At 49.4% G+C, this 25,738-nt stretch overlaps 1 protein-coding gene across 5 annotated transcripts in view; it reads right to left on the bottom strand.

The window, feature by feature from the left end:
• Window positions 1–13,166: 13,166 nt before the first annotated feature.
• The window catches only part of C9H19orf47 (chromosome 9 C19orf47 homolog), a 128,452-nt gene continuing 115,880 nt past the window's right edge, over window positions 13,167–25,738 (bottom strand). For all 5 annotated transcript variants that reach the window (XM_086938256.1, XM_086938257.1, XM_086938259.1 and 2 more), the window contains 2 exons: window positions 23,946–24,016; window positions 13,167–14,057 (listed from right to left, as the gene is read on the bottom strand). In XM_086938256.1, the coding sequence (XP_086794382.1) occupies window positions 13,494–14,057; window positions 23,946–24,016 (635 nt within the window). In that variant the 3' untranslated portion in view covers window positions 13,167–13,493. The remainder of the gene's footprint in view (window positions 14,058–23,945; window positions 24,017–25,738) is intronic.

Genomic DNA, 25,738 nt, shown 5'->3' with positions numbered 1-25,738 from the left:
ACCTTGACCAGGTAAGTCTTCTTGTTCTAAGTGGAAATATCTGGAGAGCCCATCGGCATTGCCATGATCAGTACCAGGTCTATGTTCCACTGTGAAGTCCATCCCCTGTAGGGAAATGGACCACCTAAGCAGTTTGGGGTTTTCACCCTTCATCTGATTTAGCCACAAGAGGGGCTTATGGTCGGTCTGAATCTTGAAGTGAGTGCCAAACAAGTATGGCCTCAGCTTCTTCAGGGCCCAAACCACAGCAAAGGCCTCCCTCTCAATAGCTGACCAATTCTTCTCTCTAGGGGTCAGCCGTCTGCTTATAAAAGCAATGGGCTGGTCTTGACCATCAAAATTCAGTTGAGAAAGAACAGCTCCCACACCCAACTCAGAAGCATCTGTTTGGACAATGAATGGTTTGGAGTAGTCCGGACTCTTGAGGATAGGCGCCGTGCACATGGCCTGCTTTAGGTCATCGAATGCTTTTTGACAGCTCGCTGTCCACTGAACCTTTTTTGGCATTTTCTTACTTGTCAGTTCATTTAATGGTGTCACGATGGACCCATAGTTCCTGACAAACTTCCTGTAGTATCCAGTCAGGCCCAAGAAAGCTCGAACCTGAGTCTGGGTGGTTGGAGGAGCCCAGTCCCTGATTGACTGTATCTTGCTCTCCAGTGGCTGAACCTGACCTCCACCTACAAGGTGGCCCAGGTATACAACCTGTGTCTGCCCTATCTGGCACTTGGTGGCCTTGATAGTGAGACCTGCTGCTTGCAGTGCCTCTAACGTCTTCCGCAGGTGGACCAGGTGATCCTCCCAGGTGGAGCTAAAGACAGCAATATCGTCAAGATACGCCGCACAGAAGTCTTCCAGCCCAGTAAGGACGTGATTCACCAACCGTTGGAAGGTGGCAGGTGCATTTTTCAGACCAAAGGGCATCACCACGAACTGATAATGCCCACCAGGGGTTGAAAATGCTGTCTTAGGTTTGGCGTCCTCAGCTAACCTGATTTGCCAATACCCAGCTGTCAGGTCAAACGTACTTAAGTAGTTGGCCGAAGCCAGCCTATCAATAAGCTCGTCTGCCCTTGGTATTGGGTGGGCGTCAGTCTTAGTGACTGCATTGAGACCCCTGTAGTCTACGCAAAACCTCATCTCTCTCTTACCACCCTGGGTGTGAGGTTTCGGCACTAGAACTACGGGACTAGCCCAAGGGCTATCCGAGGGTTCAATGACTCCCAGCTCCAACATTTTCTGCACTTCACTTTTGATGCAGTCTCTGACGTGATCAGGCTGCCTGTAGATTTTACTCTTTACGGGCAGGCTGTCACCAGTGTCGACCTCATGGGTGCACCAATCGGTCTGACTGGGTGTCAGAGAAAACAGATGTCGGAACGACTGAAGAACCTGTTTACAGTCGCTCTGTTGATGGTCGGAGAGGCTGCCGCAAAAGACAACACCATCTACCGAGCCATCGTCAGGATTCTGAGAGAGCAGGTCGGGGAGAGGGTCACTCTCCTCCTCCTGTCCCTCATCTATGGCCATGAGCAAACTCATGTCCTTCCTGTCGACATATGCTTTTAGCCCGTTGACATGAAGCACCCTGTGGGGGCTCCGGGGAGTTCCCAGGTCGACCAGGTAGGTGACCTCTCCCTTTTTCTCCAGGATGGTGTGGGGCCCGGACCATTTGTCCTTGAGTGCTGCTGGGGCCACTGGCTCCAACACCCACACCTTCTGTCCGGGCTGGTAAACAGTCAAGACAGCCTTTTGGTCATGCCAAGCTTTTTGGAGTTCTTGGCTGGCCTTAAGGTTTTCGGATGCCTTCTCCATGTATTCAGCCATCCGCGAGCGGAGGCCGAGCACATAGTCCACTATGTTGGCTGCAGGCTTTTTGAGAGGTCTCTCCCATCCTTCCTTCACCAAACACAGGGGTCCTCTTACAGGATGCCCGTACAAAAGTTCAAAAGGGCTGTAGCCAACCCCCTTCTGTGGGACTGCTCTGTAGGCGAACAAGAGGCAGGGGATCAGGACGTCCCATCTACGCCGAAGCTTTTCCGGTAGTCCATGAATCATCCCTTTTAGGGTCCTGTTGAATCTCTCAACAAGCCCATTGCATTGTGGATGATAGGGTGTAGTGAACTTGTAGTTGACACCACATTCCTTCCACATAGCAGTTAAGTAGCTCGACATAAAGTTTGCACCTCTGTCGGAGACGACCTCCTTAGGGAAGCCCACTCTGGAGAATACTCCAACTAGGGCTCTTGCCACAACAGGTGCTGTAGTGGTCCTAAGGGGAATAGCTTCAGGATACCTGGTGGCATGGTCCACTACCACCAGTATAAACTTGTGCCCTGATGCTGTCGGTGGTTCCATGGGACCGACGATGTCGATCCCCACCCGTTCAAAGGGCACCCCCACCACAGGCATTGGTATAAGGGGGGCCTTTGTCGTGCCACCTGACTTACCACTGGCTTGGCAAGTGACACAGGAGCGGCAAAACTCCTTGGTATCTTCGTTCATGTGCGGCCAGTGAAAGTGCGAGACAAGCCTGTCCCACGTTTTCGTCTGGCCTAAGTGACCTGCTAAGGGAATCTCGTGGGCCAAGGTAAGTAGGAAACCACGCTGAGACAAGGGGACGACCAGCCTCCTGGTCATGCCAGGCTTGGGGTCTCTTGCCTCAGTGTACAGGAGTCCATCTTCCCAGTATACCTTGTGGGTACCTGTGGCGTTCCCAGCAGCCTCAGCAGCAGCCTGCTGTCTGAGGGGTTCAAGAGAAGGGCAGTCTAATTGGTCCTTCCCCAGATCTTCCCTTGAGGGTCCCCCTGAGCCCAAGAATTCAACTTGATCAAGTTCGAACTCTCTCGGCTCAGTTTCCCTCAATTCCTGTAGGTCAGCCTCCTCTGAGACTTGATCCTCGACCTGGGGCAAGGGGGAAGGCGCAGCCTTAACCCTACTGCTCTTTTTCTTGGGAGGTGTCTGGTCCGTTGTTCCAGGATCCAGCACCTGTTCAGTGGGGCATTTCCTGACCTGTGACCTAGTCACAGCGAACACATGTGCTGGCAAACCTAACATTTCCATGTGAGTCCGGTGCTCCACTTCTGACCATTGTGACGACTCCAAATCATTGCCCAACAAACAATCCACTGGGAGGTCTGGACTAACTACAACCTTCTTTTGGCCAGTTACCCCTCCCCAGGAGAAAGCTACAATTGCCATACTGTGATTGGTAGTGACATTGCTTGCATTGGTCACCAGGAATTCTGTACCTGGCATGATCTGTCCAGGGTCCACGAAGTTAGGCGTCACCATGGTGACGCTGGCACAAGTGTCCCTATAGGCCTGAGCCATCTTTCCATTGATAAAAGGCGTCTGTCTGTATTTGCCCAACGTATTGGGGCTTACGTCAGGGGACACGTCCGCGTCCCCGGTACTGACAAGGACAGCCTGAGTGAGTGTGCCAACTAAGTTGTCACGCCCCTCAGAACCCAGGGTTAACCCTACTAAACCCTTGGGAGGCGCACTACCACTGCTGACTGTACTAGGGGGCACAGGTGCCTTAGGGGCTGCAGTGGCAGGAGTCTGCCCTCCTCCTTTCTTGGTGCACTCACTAAACCAGTGAGACTTACTTTTACAGTACTGGCACCATCGTTTGGATTGGCCTTCTTTCTTCTTTTGGGGAGCCTGACCCCCACCCTCTTTGGGTTGTTGGGGACCTGTCGAAGACTTCTGGTCATTTTGTTCCCCCTTTGAATCTTTACCCTTCTGGTCTGCTTTCTTCTGACCACCTTGATTCTGGCCCTGGTTCTGTTTAACTCTCGTACGAACCCATTTGTCTGCCTTCTGCCCCAATTCTTGAGGAGAGGTCAGATCCGAGTCGACAAGATGCTGATGCAACAACTGGTTCTGACAATTGTTTAAAATTTGTTCTCTCATCATCAAATTATACAATCCTTTGTAATCAGTAACCTTACTGCCCAGCAACCAGCCCTCAAAAGCCTTAGTGGCACAATCGACAAAATCAGACCAATCTTGAGACTGCGTTTTCTGGGTATCCCTGAACAGCACCCTGTACTGCTCAGTGGTTAGGCCGAACCCTTCAACGAGTGTATTCTTCAAGACTTGGTAATTGTTAGCGTCCTCTACCCTTGTGGTGAGGAGCTTGTCTCTTCCTTTACCTTCAAAGGAGAGCCACAAGATAGCTGCCCACTGACTCTGGGGAACGCCTTGCACAGTGCAGGCCCTCTCCAAAGCAGTAATCCATTTGTGGATGTCGTCCCCTTGTTTAAAGGGGGGCACTATCTTCCCAAGGTGTTTCGTATCGAAACTCTTTTCCCTATTACTAGGTACATTGCTGCCACCAGTGGGGACTGTCCCACTTAACTGTTGCTCTCTAGCGAAAGCAAGCTTTTCCTTGGCCAGGGCAAGTTCTTCCCTTTCGATCCGCAGATTAGCTGCCCTTTCTTTCGCTTCGTACACTCTCCTCTGAGGGGACGTCATCCCTCTTTGAGAAGAGTTGTGAGAGCCGTTGGTATGAAGGGATCTGCCAGAGCCTCTTGATAGAGATCTGGCTCGTCCATTCCCCATGTTAAGCTGACCTGATAGTGGCCCCAGGGGTCCCCCAGTACCGCTATCATGTTTGCTTAAGTTGGACCTGCTTAGTCTGCCGACTTCTACCTGTCCCTTATCTGCCTCGTCCCCAGAGAGATCCTCATCCTCATCCTCCTCCACATCCTCGTTCTCGGTTGCGAGGTGAATGAGGTCAGGATCGTCCCGGGTTCCCTCGAGGGGAGGCATGTCTCCTTCTGGATTAGAAGCGCTACGAAGTTTCTCAGCTCTCCTGGCATCATAAGTCTCCAAGAGACCAATCAGAAAGGACGTTGTGGGGTTAGACCCCTGCTGAATCTTCCGGGAGTGACACAATCGTCTTAACTCCTTGAAGCTCAGCACAGTATATCCTGAAGGGATGACCTGTGGAGGGTCAACTGACACAAGGGGAGACTCGGGGTTTCCTCCTTGGCCCGACATACTGTTTCTAGTGTGGTGTAAGTGATGCACCTACCTACACTATGTGTTTTCCTACTTTTCCCTTGCTAAGAGCTGTAGCCAAGGTGTGCTAAGCCTTGAGGAGCTACAACAGCTGGTTCAGTAGAACTCAGAGTATTCTAAGCTTTAGTTATATGTACTAACAGTACTTGTGCGATCTTTCAACAAGATATTCTTAGGATACGTGTGGTAAAACAACAGCAAGCTCAAATCCCAACCGCTGCTCACCAATGTGAGAAGTTGGCCCGATATGCAACGTTCGCTATTCTAGCGACCGCTATGTATCGTTCCAACGACCCTTATGGTGTTTGGTTGTAAGTCAACCTATAGACCAGCTATCCTAGTAGCGTGGATACGAGCAGTCTAAGGCTAAAGACTCGAGAGGGCGCGTTAAGCCAGCTGTTTACCACACATGTACCCCTTGAACACCCAGTGAAAGGGCACCACACAAGTGTTATGAAAATAAACAGTATATTTATTAAGAATCACAACAGCCCTGTACTCTTTATGAGGACAGGGTACTAAGCACAAACCAAATCTCTTTAGTAAATACTTCAAGTGCACAGTTTAAAGACAAGTGTCCGAGGACACGGAAAGGTTAAAGCAAGTCGGAAGCGAGGGACTCGGGACCCTAGAGTAAGGAGGCTATGCAGGCACCGAAATGCCGAGTTACCTAGCCACGAGGGCTGCGGCTGCACAAGTCTTACAGGCGTCGGGGTCTTCGCTGACGAGCCAGGAGCCGGAAGAAAAGGAGTTGCTGGCCGGCGACCAGTGTTGAATAGTTCGTAGAGATTGATGGAACCTGAAAGCAGAGGGGACCAAGTTCGTACTACTAGCCAGTAGTTAGGGGGTACCAGGGAGGCACCGGTTGGCCGTCACCTCGACCAGGTGAGTGGGCGACGCTAGGCTCTGCAGTCTCTCGGACCAGGAGGCGTTGTCGGCGACCACGGTGGAGGTGCGAGCTGTCCCACGACGGATGTCGCTGTCGGCGTCTTGAGTGGACCAGGAGGGTCCGCGGTGCTTCTCAAAAGATGGAAGCAAGGGCCAGTCTGGAGCAACCAGACCGGCAGTGTTGATTCTTGGTCGTCGTCACAGAAGGGCACAAGCCAGCGGCTAGTGACCAGACAACGTGCTGAGCAGCGAGCAGAAGGGCCCCACGCAGATCGTGGAGATGCTGGGAGGCTGCACTTCGGTGCTAGAGCGGCTCAGGGTCGGGGCTTCTCGGACCCCAGAGCACTCACCAGAGAGTTATCTCGATGGTCGTGCTGGTTTTTAAGAGCGTGCAGGTTCTGATGATGGCCGGTCCCTCGAGGTCTCGTCGCACCCACAGATCACAGCTGAGCTGATGACGTGGGTAGAGGTCAGAGGTGCCAGGGAAGCCGGTTCTCGTCGAGCTGGGCCGTCGGATTCCTTGAGGAAGGACTTACAGCAAACCGCAGAGTTCTTAGATGGTGCCCGCTGATGCAGGGTGACTACTCCTTAGTCACAAGGGAGAAATCTTAAGAAGAGTCTTGAAGTCCTTTCGTAGAAAGTATTCTTGATTCAAAGATGATCTAATTTGGAAGGGTCCCCGCTCCGGCCTTTATCCTAAAGAAAGGGGTGGGTACATGACTAGGTCCTGCCCTAAGGGTGGGACCAGGAAGGGGGGTAGTTACACCCCTCTCCCCTGCCGGACTTTCCCCAGGCCAGGGCTGTCGCCCCTGGAACTGGTTCTAACCGGCAGATGCGTAGTGAGCACCGGGGTGCCACTCCGCAGTCACCTTCTCGCAAAAGCCCTACCTACCCAGAATACACAAACCCTGTCTGGGACGGTGCGAACACCGCCCTCGACAGGAAACCCTTTGTCCAAGTGCTCCTCGCTGGAAGGACTCCCAGCAGCAGGAGGTCAGACTTGTGTCTGTGGTGGCAGCATCCATTTTGTGGAGCTGAGGCTTTCGTTAACTTTAACCGGGGTTCACAGTTACGTACATGTCGTGTCCCTCTAGAAGGGCGGAATGCTAACCTCGTCGCCAGAGTTGGTGAGAGGACAGCATCCCGATTCGTATGACACCTTACTCGACATGTCTTGATAACGCGACACCGAAGTTACCTGATATGGTACGCGTTATCATGGAACAGCCAGTGGGTCTTGATTCCGCGAGCTGCAACCGGGCTCGGCTCGGGCCAGAGCTTAGTTCACACGAGCCCATGCACTCTGCCTTCAGGATTGTCAAGGCCTGCCATAGGAGTGACTGATAGGGACTCGGGTGTCCATTGGAGGGTTAGATATAGGGCTACTATATCTAAAGCAAAGGGTGATTACACGACTTTGCCCCAGCTGTCATGCAGCCAGTTGTGTCAAATTTAGGAGGCCAGCCAGGGGTGGCATAATACATGCTGCAGCCCCTGGCGGCCCTGGATACACCTACGCCCTGGGTTACAGGGTCTGATAAGGTGGCCCAGTACCAATTGGTATATGCACCTAGGGTACATCTCGTAATTTAGAAAGAGAACAGCCAGGCTGTGGGTCTGATTGGCAGGCCCACAGCCAGAGAAAGTCGTAAACCAGTGAAACAAAAGCGAAAAATCTGGGTGATCATGGGATTGCAGACCCTACTCTCCTACACTGTACTTCTACTAAGATCAGCCGTAAAGGGGCACTAGTTTATCGCCCCCCCGGCCCCTGTGCTAATTTTTCTATCAAGCTGCTGGAGGCATTGGCTAGACATGTTAATTCGGAGAGCGAATTAATTCTCCTTGGAGATTTTAATGTTCATAGTGAACTGAAGGAATGTGGGGAGGCACAGTCTTTATTGACTGATCTCTCATTACTTGGCCTAACACAGATGAATCAGGCAGGACATACCCTGGACCTAATCTTTTCTAATAAACCCAATACCATTAAGTGCTCTCCCCCTACACAAGTAAATTGGACAGACCATTTTGTCATGGAATTCCACACATTGTATTTAGGTAAAAACCCCCTCTCAGGCATTAGTTCTGCCCAGTAGACGGAGGCAATGGCATAAGGTGACCCCGGAAGCCTTTCAGGAAAGGTTTGTTGAGCTCCTTATTAGCTCCTCGGAGGGAGTGGAAATGGCCTTAGCCAATTTCAATCAAGCTATCCTCGCTGCTGTGGATACTATTGCTCCTATGAAAGTGTTCAAGCCACGTACTGCACACAAGCAGGAAGTATGGTTCTCTGAACACCTACGATCTCTTAAACAGTCCGCCAGAAAGCTGGAAAAGGTGTGGAGAACAACCCACAGTGAAGACGATAAGAACCGTTACTGGGTGGCTCTCACCATCTATCATAAGGCTATTCGAGGCGCACAAAAGAATCACATTGCATCCCTACTTTCAGCAGCGGCAATACCCCTAGGGTTCTGCACCAAATCCTGCAGTCTTTTGTGAAACCAGTTGCGTGCCAAAGCCCAGAACTGTCTTCACAGCAACTGTGTGATGAAGTATCACAGTTTTTCACAAACAAGATAGACAGGATACATGATAACATTACCAATGCTAATCTGTCTTCCATAGGAGGTGTATCTTTGCCCCTGGGTGAGGAAGAAGAACCATGCCCGACCACCCTTAGTACATTCACCCCTATCTCTCTGGAAGAGGTTGAATGTTTTGTAAGACAGATTAAGAGTTGCAGCCCTTCAGACACCATTCCAGCTAGAATGATGCCGGTGGTGGGGAATACACTGGGCCCAGGGATCCAGTGCGTTGTGAATCTCTCTTTGACCGAAGGCCAGGTTCCCGGGGAGTGGAAAAAGGCATTGGTTAGACCCATTAGGAAAAATTCCGCTATCCCTTGGACGGATCTGTCTAATCTTAGACCGATATCCCTGCTTCCATTCACGGGAAAACTCACAGAAAAACATGTGAATAGGCACTTATTGAACTTTATCGAACAGGCCGGCAGTCTAGATCACTCAATTTGGCTTTAGGCCAAAACACAGCACTGAGTCTGCATTACTGTCAGTGACAGATGACCTTCATATGTACCAGGACAGGTGCTGCTAGACTTATTGGCGGCGTTCGATACGGTATCCCACAACATCTTGCTCGGACGGCTTGCTAAGATCGGCCTTGAGAACACTGCATCGGCCTGGTTAAGGAGTTTTTTATCTAATCGCACCCAATCTGTCAGCATGGGTACATTTCGATCGGCAGAGACTGAGATCACCAAGGGGGTGCCACAGGGCTCTTATTTGAGCCCAATTCTCTTTAACATCTACGTGGCCCCCCTGGCTAGAATCTTGAGAGAGTTCGGTTTCATCCCGGTATCTTACGCAGATGACACTCCGCTCTTGTTCCCATTCAGAGCTCTCACCGACGTAGTGAGGACGACTCTTTTCCGAGGGCATGAAGGCTGTGGCCAAGTGGATGTCATCTAATTGCCTCCAATGTAACGTAGGCAAGACAGAGGTCATGCTCTTTGGGGAGGCTAGGATCATGTGGACCCCGGATTGGTGGCCGCAGGATCTTGGCCCAGTGCCGAACCTAAGCAGTTAGTGAAAAACCTAGGGGTGCGCCTAGATCGTGAGCTCTCCCTTAAGCAGCATGGCAATTTTGTGGTGGGCTCATGCTTTCAAGTCATTGGTCTTTTGCGGAAAGTCTTTCCCCTGCTGCCTGATTTCACCAGAAAAACCTTGGTGCAGGCCCTGATACTTAGTCGTTTTGACTACTGTAACGGGCTCCTGCTGTCAGACAATGACGGAGTATTAGCGTGGTGCAAAACACGGCAGCTAGGCTGGTGTTAAACACCCCTTCAAGATCGCCGTCAAAACCCCTCCTGGATAAATTACACTGGCTCTCAGTCCGTAATAGGGTAAAGTTCAAAACCTGCTGCTTAATTCATAAGAGCTTAAATGGATTAGGGCCATCACACTGGACAGGTAAATTTATACCATACAACCCTGTTAGGTCCAGCAGCCAGCTTCTCCTGAGAGTGCCAGCTGTAAGGAAGGTCAGACAGGGTGGCAAGGCTTTGTCCGTTGTCAGGCCTACTTGATTGGTTCAGATGCTCCGTCCATCACCACCCGCTTTTGTCCGCCATAAGTGTGGCAGGGTATGCTCAGACGTGAGTCCCTTGCTCACTTTGCCACTGGATTCAAGCAAGCCGGGCTGAAGACGGCTGTAATGCCAGAAACCGGTCCTCGGAAGCTTGTTTCCGGTCCAGGGAAGGCATGGCTTGGCAGTTCAGGCTGGACTGTTCCCATGAGGCACAGGTTCAGACTGATTTGCATATAGCCATGTCTGAACTGGGGTGGCAGAGTGGGCTAAAGAACGGTAATGGATTAAACCCAGATCTTTTGACTTGGTGTGTTTGATTGGCTCAGATGCTCCGTCCATCACCACCCCCTTTTGTACTACTTTATGGAACAAGCTCCCTCTGGTGCTCAGTCAATGCTCAGAACATCTGAGCTTTAGGAAACAACTCAAAACGTTTTTGTTTCAGAACTAATCTACTTCTTTACTGACTGTTTTCGACTGTGCTTCTGGTGTTTTTTGGGCGCAGAGATACTCCTCCGGGAGTCGATTCGAGCGCGTTATAAACCCGCAAATAAATAAAAGGTGAATGATGTCAGAAAAGGTCTCAAAAGGAAAGCGGACATCAACCAAAAGAACATTCTGGAATGCCTATTGTTGGTGATTGTTAGAGATGTGGGACATGCTCTTTTCCCCTCTACGCAGGGCACAAGTCCTAACAAGCACTGGCAAAGCCAATAGGTCTCGCCTTTGGGATCTTATATGTGTTTAGCAATGCAACAGTTGATGTTGCACCAAAGATATTGTGCTGCATAACTAAATACTTATAATGTCCCAAAAGCGAGACCTATTGGTAATGCCAATGCTTGTCCAGCTCTGAGCTGGCAGCCCAAGTAAAATGGGTCTTGTAGTGCCTGGTGGAAATGGAATTTTGCTTCGTATATCAAAAGTACTAATAAAACAGTACAGAGCCAGCTTAGGGATCACCTTTAATATCTATGCTGACCAGATGCTTTTAGAATCTACGGCACTATGGAGGAATTTACAGGCTATGATAACTCCTGTACATTATTATCCTTTAATGAGAGAAAATGGTCCAAAGTGGCTATGATACCCATACCTGTGTATGCCCATAATGCCCCCTTTTGTGTTCAAGTTGAGGGCCCCCTTGCTGTTGGGAATAGTATTTGCTCCTATACAGTGATATTGAATTGTACTAGTTCTCCATTATTTGTGGCCTCTCAAAACACCTATTTTGTTTGTGGTAATCAGGCTTATGTCTAGCTCCCGAAAGGATGGTCAGGCAGATGCTATATTGCATGTATTCTTCCTCCCACTTACCTTGCACTATCTGATTATCACAGGACGCATCAACTTAATAAACAGGAAGTACAGGTTGGCCAGAAAGATACCACACTGCAGCAATTTATTGGGGGTCTTATGGCCAATAGTGTACAGGTGTGACTATTGATCAGAGCTGTGGAAGCGGTTATTAATGACCCAGTTTTGTTTCCCTTCAAAATCGCATTGTTTTAGACATTTTAGCAGGTAGGGGGGAGGGGGGGGGGGCGGTATGCCACTAAATTGGTAGTTCCTGTTGTTTATATACCAGATAACACTCCTAACGTGAATTAGGCCATTCAAAAACTTCACAAAACTGCTGCTAAAATACATCAGGATACTGGACTTCGTCAGGCTGGTTTAGAGAATTACTGCTCACACGGGGTTGGAAACTATTAGTGATAAGCCTTGGTCATAGGTGGTATTATTTTAGCATGCTGTCTATGAGTGAATTGTCTTCCCATGTGTTGCAGCATGCTCCTTTTAGCCTGCAAGCCCCCTCCAGTTTCTGTTCCACAACAGAATATACAAGAAGAAGAAATATGGGATTTATTGAACATTAGTGTTAGTGCCCTAACAGATTAGCCTTCTAACAAAGACCCATTTGTTTCTTATTTTCTCTGTGAACGACCCTATAATGGAGAATATCTGAAAATTAAGTACTGTCACAATATGAGGGGTCAATCCAAATGATCCATCAATGATTCTATAGGTTAGTGATAGCAGGTAATTGGTAAATGTTGAACTCATGTTCTAGGACCATTTAAGGAAAAGGTTATTGTACTATGACCACGAGTCCAGACTTTTTATAATCCACCTGGCTTTGTACAGCGTTGTCTGAGGAATCTTTTCATGTACGTACTAACATGCATTCTTTTCTTCTCCATGCCCTTGGAAAAGTACAGAAAGGTTGCTAGAATAATTACACTTTGGTAATCATTTGTTCTTCTCTGAGCTGGAAAGCCACACTTTTTTTTCATTGAATTTGCAATTAGTGATGATCTGTGATTTTCTCTTACAGTACTTACCATGAAAATGTAGTGTGGTTAGCTATTCTTTTTGTATGTATAACTGGAAAGAAATTTCCAATGGATTGGTGGAGAGGAGTCGGTACGCAGACTTGTTTGAAGTATAGTATAAATATGAAAGGAGAATTCTTTCAGTTGTTCATTACCTTCATGGAACAGGGTATTTCCTTGTTGGCTTTGCACCCGTTTAAGCACAAATCAACTGCTCTGTTTTACCTCCGACTGCCTGTACTCCTTTGTATTTACGTGGACAAGAGTGGAATTTTCGAGAGCGCAGAGGTGCATTCTCCACACTGCATGAAACTGGGCATTCTGTTATTCAGGGCTCAGGGCTGGTCTCACAAACCTCAGATACTATTGATTTCCTGGAAGTCCTACAGAAGATTCATACAATGACACTTGTAAGGGCATGAACCTTTTCGGGGTAAGGACTTACCACAAGGATGGGCAATAGAAATATATGAGTGACTATCCATTGTTCTTGTGGTGACACTGTCCTCAATGATCTGTCCAAACATATTCAGGTTAAGACAGTATTCTGCGCGGCCAAAAGGAGAGTATGTCCTTCATCCTATGCATGTACTATTGCAAAGTGCCTTCACATATTACTGGACAAAATACATTCCTCATCAACCATTTTGATGAGCTTTCACTTTATACGGGAGTTGGTGTGTGCAGCAGGCTGGAGTAAAAAAACAAATTACCACTTTTCAATAGCCAATCGCAGTAACTTGAAAGAGCAACCATACAGAGGAAAAAAAAGAAAGACGTACTCGCGGTCACTGCCAGATAGTTGTTCATGTGAGGCTTTCCCCACTCCTTCTACTGGTTTATTGTATTTAATGTTATGGATGCTGCTCGCTAGTTGCCGTGGACTTAAATAAAAAAGCATGCAAGCCAACCAACACTTATTGTATGACTTCAATGTCCTGCTGATTTTAATATTGGCTCGGAATAGCAAATAGCACTTGCCCAAACCACAACCATGGAGGGCAAAAAATTTAATCAAAACTCTGTTTCAGCATGCTATCAAATAAGTGAAACAGTCGTACAAAGTTATAAATACAGAATAGTTCAAAAGCACTATCTATAGTTTACCTTAAAAAAATTGCTGTCAGTTTAATTATTTTTCCTGCCTAGTCTTTTAAACACACTTACAGTCCCTGTGTTGTCCATCTGTGCACTGTGGAGCTCGCTGGTGCTGCTAACCTTTGCACTCCCCAAAGTTCGCTTAATGGTGACCCTAAACTCTGGAGCCGATTTACTCTTGGTGCTGGAAATTCTGCTATCTTGGGCTACCACGGGGGGCTTTCCAAGTCTCTGTACCAGAGGTGGAAGAGGAGGTTTTCCCAACCTCTGCGCCAAGGCTGGTGTGGCTGGTTTACCAAGTCTTTGAATTACACTCACTTTTGACATGGGTGTGCTTTTTGCAGCCTTTGCAGGCGGGATGGTTAATGACTCGCTCTTCTCAGCATGCCGCTTCAGGGAAGTGACAGACGATTTGGGCACCGAACTAGTGGCCTTCGCTTTGATGGTTACTCCTGGTTTAGCCATTTCTTTTGCTGCAGGCTTTGTAATGTTCTTTAGGACGCCAGCATACTGTAGGACTGAGCAATCGTCATCACTCTCCGTTGTTTTGTCTTCTTCTGCAGAATCGCTAAGACGACTAAAAACTCCAGTAGGCTGCATAAAAAAAATTAAAAAAACCTTTATTTTACTTACATATATAGGCTGCAGAGATACCTGGACACAAATGAACAACTAAAACATTTACAGTTGCTTATCTGAAGCACCAACTGTCCAAACATGGGTACCCTCGCATTTTTATCAAGTACTTTTTTTAACATTAATTGTTCCCCCTGATTTTCACCATTTGGAATAATTTATCATAAAGTGAACACAATATTCAAGGGAACTATTTATTTGTGTTCGTAAGGCTAGTGGGGTCTAATTTGGGACAACGTTCTGCTCCTTGGAGCTCTTAAACAGTTTGTTTTCTAGATTGAAATTTGCATTAAGCCTCCAAAAAAGGACTACAGGAGGGTTTATTATTTAATATGGGGGTGGAATACCCTTGTGTAATATCTAGAGTACCTCAATATTAAAAGGTTAAGATGTGGAGTCTACTATGAATCTGATCCCTGCAATTTAACCAGTCCAATTCATCAGAACTTCCGTCTTCATTTAGTCAGCCCCTGATGATGAAGCATGCCACAAATATCTGTGGGTGAGGTGACCTATCCCCACCTTTCCGATACCTGCTTTAATACAATGGTGAGGAATGTTTTACACCAAATTAAACACTAGCATTTCTAATGTGACGTTTAAAATCAAGGAACTTTAAATAGCACAGTAGTCACATCCGTTATTTAGAGCACTCTGAGAAAGCAAAAACAGTTGTCTATGAAGCATAACCTAAATTTGTTTTTATAATAATGACAGTTTAGCTGTCAATATAAAAAGATCTCACTTGTGGTATGGAAGCACAGATAAATAACTTAAAATGCCAATAGGTTTAAGATCCCACTTAGGAAATGGGTAGAACAATCAGAAAAAAAATCTCACTCCCCTGCCGGCAAAAAAAAAACCAGAAGTTGAAATTCTATGTAGTGAAAGATTACTCACAAAACCAACACAAGGATAAACTGCAAAATGGTGCAAAAGAAATAAAAGTTAAAGGAAACAACAAACTAGTGTCCCACTGTCAGAAAGCAGGAAAATCAACTCATTAACTCATACTCGAAGGTCAACTCTTATAGTAAACTCTAACAGCCTTAGAAAGAACTTTAGCAAATCAATCTATTACTTTCTGAGAAATACAATTTTACATCCTTTTACATGACAATGAGTGCAATAGCACAAATAGGTAAAAGAAATTCTAACTGCTTCGAAACCAATACTCAATATCTCCATTTAAACGTTGAGTTTCACATAAAGGGCCCCATACAGCTTTGATCTTCTGACACAATTCTAGTGGATCACGAACTGTGCAGCTAGACAACTGTTAACAAGAATAACAACAGCAGCACAGGTAGATTTCCTCTGTGGAAGAGTGTAGCCGTCCAAATTCAGCGCTGCTTCACTAGAACCTCTAGGGACTTCATAGAATTAATATCGCCTTTCATTCCCCCTCTGAATGGCTCTCCTTAAATACAGATACCTGTCTAATGCAACCCTGCCGCTTCAAACTAACTTCACCTACTCAACAAAATAGACCCTTACCCATAACACAGGAAGAGTGAGTCTGAACACTTCGTGTAGCACTACAACAGATGAGTTGGTTAAACATACTTAATTTCAATGGGTGCATAACATTTTATTTTAGCATTCTTGGTCAAAAGTCACTAAACCCCTCTCTATAAGATCAAATCGGGAATGGAACTATATTTATTGCACCAAAACATCAGCACATTGTTGAGGTTTAATTTAAACCCAAATTTGTCTTATATGAAAATTACCAAAACAAGCAACCGCACAAAGACATTTTGTTTTACTTATTGATCTGCATGCAGTCTGCCTAAAGTAAACATTGATCCCAACATGGAGAGTGAACTGCAGGGGGCGTGGCTTAAGCGCCGATGTGAGCCGCAGCAGACTCCAGAGCTCCTCCGCGGCAAATATAAGGCCCTGGCACGCATTTCATAGCAGAATAGCCGGTACTCACCCTGAACTGAGTTTAGGACATCGGCAAGGGCCCCCGGGGGGGGGGGGGGGGGGGGGGGGGGGGGGGGGAAGGAGAGAGTTAATCCCCCTCATTGCTGCAGGCAGCCGAGACGGGACTCAACATGGTGGCCCCACGCGGGGGATCTGGCGCCTGACTGCGGCGGCGCTTACTGGAGGCCCTGGGGGTGTCTACAACCCTTACGACGCCACCAGAGCGGAGATTGCAGCTTCCTTGGCCCTGGAGGTGAGGGGACAGAGCGCATCGCCGGTTGCAGACAGTTATATCCCGGCTGGTCGTGAGTGGATGCCGGGTCCAAAAATGGCGGTACAAAGGGGTTTGGTGGTGGACGGAGCATCTGAATCAAACACTCACACCCTGTCAAAAGATCTGGGTTTAATCCATCACCGTTCTTTAGCCCACTCTGCCACCCCAGTTCAGACATGGCTATATGCAAATCAGTCTGACCCTGTGACTCATGGGAACAGTCCAGCCCGAACTGCCATGCCAAGCCATGCCTTCCCTGGACCGGAAACAAGCTTCCGAGGACCGGTTTCTGGCATTCCAGCCGTCTTCAGCCCGGCTTGCTTGAATCCAGTGGCAAAGTGAGCAAGGGACTCACGTCTGAGCATACCCGGCCACACTTATGGTGGCCAAAAGCAGTACAAAAGGGGGTGGTGATGGACAGAGCATCTGAACCAATCAAGTAGGCCTGACAACGGACAAAGCCTTGCCACCCTGTCTGATCTTCCTTACAGCTGGCACTCTCAGGAGAAGCTGGCTGCTGGACCTAAGAGGCCGAACAGGGTTGTATGGTATATAAAATGGCAGCGCCCGCGACATAGACTGTGCCATTTGGAGCTCTGCGCGAGCCGTTAACCCGCTCGCTGGACGGAACACACCTGTGCGCCTGGAGGTCCTAGGCCTGACCCGGAGATTGACGCCTGCTGACTGGTGGCCCGGAGCGGACTGTGGAGTGGTCCGGACTTGAAGAGGTGGGCTGAGCGTGAGACCACGGGCCTACATCTTCGCCGCCCCCGCTGCCTTTCCCACCTTCGCTGTCTCTGCCGCCTTTACTGCGCTTGCTGCCTGGGCCTCTGCTGTGAGCTTCCCCGGAGTGGCGCGGTGGGGTGTGCCCTTGACCCTTGCCTCACTCCGACGTTGTGCCACCCTAACTGCCAGCTGGGCCTCTGTGTGACTCTGGGGGTACTACTGCTTGGCTCTACAGAGGTGGCTGCTCATCCCCCCTGTGTCTGCTTGCGGCAGAGGGGGCTCAAAAGGGAGGCCGCGATCGGTGACGGAGGCTGCTGTAATAGAGGTGGGTGAATTTCCCTAAGACTGCATAGCTTGACGGCGGAGGGGGAGAGCGAGGTGGGACTCCTCTGTGGACTCCTTGGCGGGAGGACTGTGGCGATGAGGAACGGGTTGGCACACCTGGCTGGGGGACACACTGGCAGGTGGCTCTAGAAGGCGACCCCGCGGGACGACTGCAGCCTATGGGACAACGTGATTTGCACGGTGCTGGTGAAGTCTCTTGGTGCTGCTGCGCCTGTGGTGGTCTTGTGGTGGTGGGCCACCCCCTGGCAGGCACTTTCCCAGAGACACTGCATAGAGACTTTCTGCTTGATGCCTGGCAGCCCCTCACTGTGAAACTTCTCTGGGGGTGTTAACGCGCGACAGACGGAGAGTGGCTGGACGGCGATCACCGATCAGCCCGGCCCTACTGATTGCACTGGGGGTGGGGTCCAGCGCTGGCCCGGAGAGCTACTACAAGGGCGGAGCACTTGCTCTGAGAGCCATGCATTGGTGGACCGGGGCATAGGACAAATCTGCAAAAGACAGTGGAACCTGGCTGCGGTGGACTGGCCGGTCCCGCACACAGTCGGAGGGGCGCCTGGGGCTGCGATTTCCGGAGGTGCTGCCAAGGGAAGGTAGTGCCTTGCTGGTGTGGAGAGGGTCAGTGGGCTCCCCAGGCGCTGCTAGTTTCAGCCGGGTGTGAATAACATAATGGGCAGGGTCTCAAAGAAAAAGGGATTTGAGGTCCTACGCTTAGACGAGTCTGAGCAGAACACGGAGGATGAGGATGGCGTCGTTGGGAGGCGGAGACCAGGAAGACCTGGGGACCCTACCCTGTGAGAAATCATGCAGGCCATTGTGGCGTCACGGGAAGCACTCGAGAAAAGGATGGACGCCATTGGCTCGGATCTCACCTTACTGAAGGATGACTATCGGAAGCTCAAGGAGAAAGCGGCGACCCACAAAACTGCTATGAAGGACATCCCAGATACAGTACCTGGCCTGCGCCACTCTTTGACTGAGGTGACGCAAAGAGTCAAAGTACTGGAAGTGAGAGCGGAGGACAGTGAGGGGCCCTCGCGGCGCAACAATCTCCGCATTGTGGGGGTTCCGGAGAGCGAAGAGGGAACAAATTCGGTCAGATTCCTGGAAACCTGGCTGAGAACAGAGGTAGCACCAGAAGGCCTATCCCCATACTACACGCTGGAGCGTCGCATAGGGTTCCGGCTCGCCCGCCTAAACCTGGAGCTCCACCGCGACCAATGGTGGCGAGACTTACATTATCGGGACCGGACTTTATCCTGCAGAGGGCTCGAGAACAGAATTTGCAGATAGGAAACAGCAAGGTGCTGATATTGCCGGATTACACCAGGGAGGTCATCCTTTCTGGCTGTTGAGAGAAAGCTGCGTCAGCTTCATCTCCCGTACGCCATGTTATTTCCAGCGCGACTGCAGACGAGAAGACCCACTTCTTCCTTACGCCGCATGGGACTGGCTGGAGGGTTGCGGTGGAGCGGCGGCACGCTCCTCACAGGCGTTACGCTCCTCACAGGCGTTCTCGCCAAGAGAACGGCAGGCGGCTACACAGCCGAGAGGGAGACCTACTTCTCCAGTGGATCAACGTCAGGAGCGAGACAGTGCGGTGGGTGGCGGCCATCAGTCTCAGTCGAGGAGTGAATAGCCCGGCGAGCAACGATACGGACGAGAAGAGCGGAACAGAGAGCCCATGATCTGGTAGTGCCCAAAGACTCTCTGACATGGAGATGCCGGATGTCACCCCGCAGACTGCCGCTGGAATGTTTGGGTGAAGGGGCTGCAGAGAGAATGCGGTGCACATGATAAAATGTCTGCTGCGCTTCTTGGGCCTAGGGGCCAGGTTGATGTAGGGCAGCACGGCGGAAGATGACTCTCCAGGAATGCCGGGGACCCAACAGGCTGAGCAAGTCCCTACAAAGGAGGGGGGGGAGCTGGGGGGTGTTCTGGGGGCTGTGTGTGCGAGTCACACGTTACCTCCCAGTTATGGTTCTTTGTATGAGCAGTTTGGTTTGGATGGGAACCTGTTCTTGTGTGCCTGTCCTGGGGTGTGGGAGTTGGGTGGAGTTTGAAGGTTGGGTGGGATGGGGAGGGTCAGACATGTCGCTAGGGGGGCTTTAGAGGAGCGCGTGCATGAGTTGGATCTATGGGTACCTCCGTAGGCCTTAAATTTATGACTTGGAATATTCGGGGGATGCACACTATGTGTCGGCGCCACAAAATACATGGGGACGGGACGGACCTTTAACTGCGTGACTGAAGTGGACCTGGACCGATCCCATCCGCCGCTCCCTGACGCCCCTGCTCGTAGGATTGCAGACATCAGACGAGACTGGCAGCAGCGCTGGGGGCTTACGGACACTTGGAGGGCTCATCACCCTGGGGACCGAGACTACTCTTATTTTTCAGTGGTCCATGAGTTACATGTTAGGCTGGACGCTGTGTTGTGTTCCCCTGATGTCGACATACAGACCACGAAGAGTGAATACCTGGCTAGGACAACCTCTGATCACAACCCCCTCCTGGTGGACCTGAACTGGATTCGACTTAGAACGGCGATCCCTAATTGGCGTCTCCGACCGGAAGTATTGGAGGACCAGGTCTTCCGAACCACCATAGGTACTGCCATAGGGGACTATTTTCAGCATAACATGGACACTTCTTCTAGTCTGCATAATGAGTGGGACGCACTCAAGGTAGTGATACTACGACGGTGCATTGGGGAAGCTGTGAGAGTCCGTAGAACTCTGTTGAGTGAGTTACAGCAGGCAGAACGACGGCTCAGGGGGAAAGAAAGATAGAAACCGGGACAGGAGGACACGCAAGAAGGGTTGCTGGGGGCGAAGGAAGAGTTGGCAACGCAAGTGGAGAGACTGAGGTGCTTTGATTACAGGGCGTATATGGTGCGGGCGCATGCGTAAAGAGATAAATCCGGGGCGCTCCTAGCTTGGTTGGCAAATCCAGCGCGCAGAGGCACACCGATTCTTGAATTGCAGGAAGAAGGGGGGGGGAGGGGGCCTCAGTCTCTTACAGACAGGCCATTAACACGTAGTTCCTAGAACACTATTCCACCCTTTATTGCAGCAAGTTGGACCCTAGATAACTAGAGGAAGGGGATTTCCTTGACATAGAATTACCCCAGATTGAGGTGAAAGAGACAGAGCTTGGGCCGACCAGTGGAATTGGGCGAGGTCCGGGGAGTCAAGCGCATGGCCAAGAACAAAACGCCAGGTACTGATGGGTTGCCATCAGAGTTCTATGTCACTTATATCGACGTGCTGGCTCCACAGCTGGTGACCCTTTATAACCGATCGAAGCAGGATGGCTACTTACCTACCTCGACAAGGGAGGCAGTAATTGTACCACTCCTTAAGCCGGGTAAGCCGGAGTGGGATCGTACAGCGTACCACCCCCTGGCAATGTTATATACTGATTATAAGATCCTGAGTGGTATCTTGGCCAGTCGCCTGATGGTGAATATGACAACTCTGGTGCACGGGGACCAGGCTGGGTTAATTCCTACCAGGAACACGGCCATGAATATTCGGAGATTGTGTCAATTGCTGCACGAGGCGGCGGCAGGGGTGATAAGGCGTGTGTACTATTGATAGACATTAAAAAAACCTTATATAGCGTAGAGTGGGCGTATTTGTTTAGGGTTTTGAGGGCTTTTGGCTTAGGTGAGGATTTTGTGGCCTGGACGAAGATTCTGTACGCTCGCTCGACGGCCAGGGTCTGGATGGGGGGTGGGGGGATATTTCTGTGGATTGTGACGTAGGCAGGGGGACGAGACAGGGCTGCCCGCTGTCTCCCCTCCTGTTTGCCCTGGCAATGGAGCCCCAAGCGGTCCGCGCATGGACAGGGAGACACTACAGGGGCCTAGAGGGGATTGGACAGAATGCATACATTCCGATGATTTGTTATTGTTCCTTGCCAATGCTACTGATGAGCTGCAGGCGCCCTGGAATTGCTGGAAAGACTGGGGTGAGTGGCAGCACTCAAAGTCAATTGGGCCAAGACCTGTATGTTCCCAGTCCGTGGGGGACGAGGTGATCCTCCTGAGGGGCTCGATCTACGATGGGAAGGCAGCTGCGTGCCTTATTTGGGGGTCCGAATCCATCATGAGGCTGCTGATTTATTGGAGGGTAACCTAGGGCGGGCCCTGCGCACTACCAAGAGCAATCTTGAATTCTGGGGGACTCTACCTTAACGGTTGCGGGGCGAGTGGCACTACTAAAAAAATGATAACCCTGCCCAGTTTGCTTTATTGCTTTGTCACGCTGCCGATTTGGGTCCCTGGGAAGTGCTTTGTCGAACTAAACTCAATGGTTTCGAGCTTACTATGGGGTTCAGGGAGGCGTAGAGTGGCGTTGAATACTATGATGCGTCCCAGACGAGAAGGGGGCTTTGCAGCGCCTGATTTCGAGGCTTACTACCACGCGGCCCAGTTCCAATTGTTCGCACAACGGATGGCAGGGAAACTGGGAGCCGAGGCGGATCAGAAAGGTAGGGATTTGAGGCTTTGTCACAGATTCAGATGCTGCTCTAGCTCCCGGTGCGTGAATGGTGCTCAGAGATCTAGGAGTGCTGGAATAGGGCTCTACGAGGAAATAAAAATTGAGCCGTGCGTATGCGCCTGAGATTCCGGCGTGGTTCTGTGAGGAGTTGCCTCACGGAGGGGATTGGCAGCAACTGCAGGAATGGGAGGAGCTGGAGATCTCCTCCAATGGGGCCTACGCGAAGATGGTATGCTTTACCATTCCAGGACCTTATGGAACGACACAAACTGCCTCCTCAATACTTCCTTCTACATGCGGCAGTGACGGCAGCTGTGCGCAAACACTGGAAGAAAGGGATGGAGGAACCACAGGTCTTGCTCCCTTGCCAGAACGTGGTCACCTCCGAGGGTAAGATCAAGGCGGTTACGTGTCTGTATCGGAGACTGACGCAGGGCTTAAGGGCTCCTCTAGAGGAACTGTGCACTAAATGGGAGGCTGACTTGGGAACGCCTATAGAGGCAAGACCCTGGGAGATGCTGCAGGAACGAGCATGAAAATGCTCTCGAAATGTGAGATTCCAGCTCATACAATTCTATGCGTTTCATAGGGCGTACCTCACTCCTTACAAAATCAATGAGTTCTTCGGCTCCCACTCTGCCTGCCCGCGATGCAGACTGGAAGACGCAGCGTTTATGCACATGTTTTGGGATTGTCCTTTGCTTAATGGGTACTGGGGGGAGGTTCTGGCCAAGCTGACTGAGGTGACGGAAAGGGAGCTGCAGCCTACTCCAGGGGTGTGCCTATTACAATGGTTCCCCCACACCGACCGCAACAAAACCACCAGTAAATTCCTGGACCTGGGGTTAGTCCTAGCCAACCGGAAATTACTAGCCATTGGAAAACGGTCACAGCCCCCAGTGTGGCGCTCTGGCAGCGGGAATTTATAGAGTGAGCGGACTGCGAGGGGACACTCCGGCTCCAGCTGGCTCAGAACTGACAATGACAGATTGTGGGAAACGGCAATAGCCTGGGTGGCGATGGTGGACCTTCTTAAAAACCCAGCTGATGACTGATCCCTCCAGGTATGGGGGGGGGGGGGGGGGGGGGGGGTCACCCTTTCCTACATGAGAACACAACCATAGGCCGCAGGGTGAGAAGTTGGATGGGGAGATAACATGGGTGCATCCTCCTAGGTGGGACATGGACCGCTACCACTGGGATTCCAATGGAATAGGAGGATTAAACATTATGCAACAAGTGCACTGTTAGGGAGAGCGACATGTCTGAGAGGAGGAATGAGGTGGGGTTAATGGGAGGGGGTTAGAGTAGGGGGAATGGGTTGGGGGGGTTTGCGTTCTTGGTTATCTGCTATGGTGAATAGGTGTAGACAGTGCTTGCATCATCTTGGGGTAACACGATTCAGTCCCTCAGGGCTACGACACAAGTCGAGTGGGATATGCCTCCTGCATTTGATGAACTACTCTCCTCACGACTAAGGAGAGGACGGGTTGGATGAGCTAATGTGATACAGGGCTATGACTTGATGTGGACACAACTGATTACTGAACTGCGCTCTTATAATATGTTCTATAAGATCACATGAGCGTTGCATCTATGTGAAATAAGGAAAATGAATAAAGTTTATTTAAAAAAAATAAAAGATGGAGAGTGAACTACAGATAAAGAACTCGACAGCTGCTGCATGACAGCTCTGTACATGCCAAGCAGAAAACTTTGGTTTGAAATAAATGGAGTTGGTGTTGAACAGAACTGCACCGTCATTAAGCCAGCCAGACCAACCTTCAATCGTTAGGCAATTGTCTCTTTTGGCATTGGCATGCAATTAGACTTGATACCTTGCACAGAGATTAGGCTCACAAGTTAACCACCATTTAGCTGCACTCCTGTGGTTTCAATAAATAAAACAAAAAATTAAAATTAAAACAAAAAAGTAAATTAAAACGAAAAGTTCATTTTTGCAAATTGTGCGTAACCCTGCATTCACGCCGAGCTATTTAGTATTAATTAGATCAGTGTAAAACCCAGAATGGTGAATTGCAACAAATGGTAAAAGCATCTCACCTTGACTCCTGTAGTAGTGTCCGCTTTGGCCTCAGCTCCAAGACGATCAAACACAGATGTACGCTGCATGCCTTGTGGAACAAGTAAATAATTAGGAAAGACTAAGAAGGCAGAGAACAAAGACACAAACTTTTTAAATCTGTCCAAAGAAATCTGTTTGCGAACTGTAACTTTGTATAAAACACTAGCACCCGAATGTTTTTTTCATTGAGCTGGTGGAGTAGGGAGAAAAAAGAGTCAGAGTCAAGTCCTAACCTACCCAGGACTGGAGAGAATGAAAGTTATGCAACAGGTATTCATGCATTTGCATATGTAAGGAAGAAGCTGGACTCAAGAACTATAAGCACTACTAAAAAGCACAGCTTAATTGTTAAACTAAAAGAATGACAGAAAAGAGAATGCATTGTGAATGAGGAAAGGATAAGATGTAAAGAGTGGCGACACTGGAAAGGTTAGGAGTGTGAATTCAATATGTACCCGATGATGGAAAAGAAAGCTTTAGGCCTCTTCCAACAGGCCCATGGTCAGACCCTAATCTGCTGGCTTCCTTTGACAGGTCTGCTTAGAGAGCAGTTTTCCTTAACTTTGCATGTGGCGGCTCCCGTTCGAATGAAGCCCTTCACTATTTGTATGTGTTTTGAAGAATTTGGCCGCAGCTTTATTGTTCACATTGTTTCACATGTACTCCGCGCAAACTTTATTTCCGGTCATAAATTATTCAGCCTGCTGCTTACAGGTCATAAACCAATCATTCATTGTAACTGGCATCAACTTCAAAGCTTGCAGGTTAATCACACAATACTTCTAGACCGGTCAACATAAATTAAGTAGACAGGATTATTGCTGGTTTGTCATACAGTCATGAATCATTCCATAAAACATTGATGGTTAGCGAGGTAATGGGGTCTTTGAGCTGACGTTTACTTTCAGTGCAGGGTTGGGGGGTAATCCCACAATCTCCACAATCTTTCAGACTTTACTCTACCCTCGCCTGCATGGTGTGGTCCGCCATCCTGCAGTTCTGGGTTGGGAGTGCGGTGTTCGGTGCAACTCCCAACCCTCCCACCATCTAATCTACGACCGCCTTACCCTGACGTGATGACATGCCAGCAATAATCCTTAGGCTCATCTCCTTCACAGTTGACCTTAGTTTGCTGTAACAGATCTCTTAGGCATGGGAGGGTGGGTCTTCTAGTTGCCATGCTGATTGTCCCGATAGATAGTGAGGGACACGGATGCGTGTAGTGTTTAAATGGGCTTAGTTTTACCCCAGGGATCATTTTTTTAATCCTGCACCACACGGTCGTTGGCAGGCAGGATTCACGCCCCTTCCCTTGTTTTGACACAGTTTCTCTTAGACCACTTCTTTCCTTGTTTTAGTCATCCCCCGGGGGACCCGCCACATTCCCAGACCTTGGCACATTTTATTCTGACAGTCCTTTTGGGTGTGGGCCTCTGCCCTTCCCAGTGAATCTGCTTCTGTTGTGAAAGTTCTGAGAGTTAAATACCACACAGGATACCATTGTCGAAGACGAAATTGGCTATTAAACAGACTCCTGTAAATTTTGGGATTAATAGGTCGGTATAAACTGACAGGGCAACTAACCAACGTTCTGACATTTGCAACATCTAGCTCCCTTTAATTAAAAAAAGAAACAGTTACAAAACAGTTTATAATGACCTATTATAGTACTGACATTTTATCTAGTACCAAGAGTGGAGCGAGCACAATGGTGTACACATGAGACATCAGAAAGTAAAGCGACTCATTCTAGCGTCATCCCCAGACTTGG

Source organism: Lissotriton vulgaris, chromosome 9 (genome assembly GCF_964263255.1).
Source record: "Lissotriton vulgaris chromosome 9, aLisVul1.2, whole genome shotgun sequence".
Lineage (NCBI taxonomy): Eukaryota > Metazoa > Chordata > Amphibia > Caudata > Salamandridae > Lissotriton > Lissotriton vulgaris.
The sequence above is the reverse complement of the archived record's forward strand: the minus strand, read 5'-3'. Positions and strand labels throughout refer to the sequence as shown.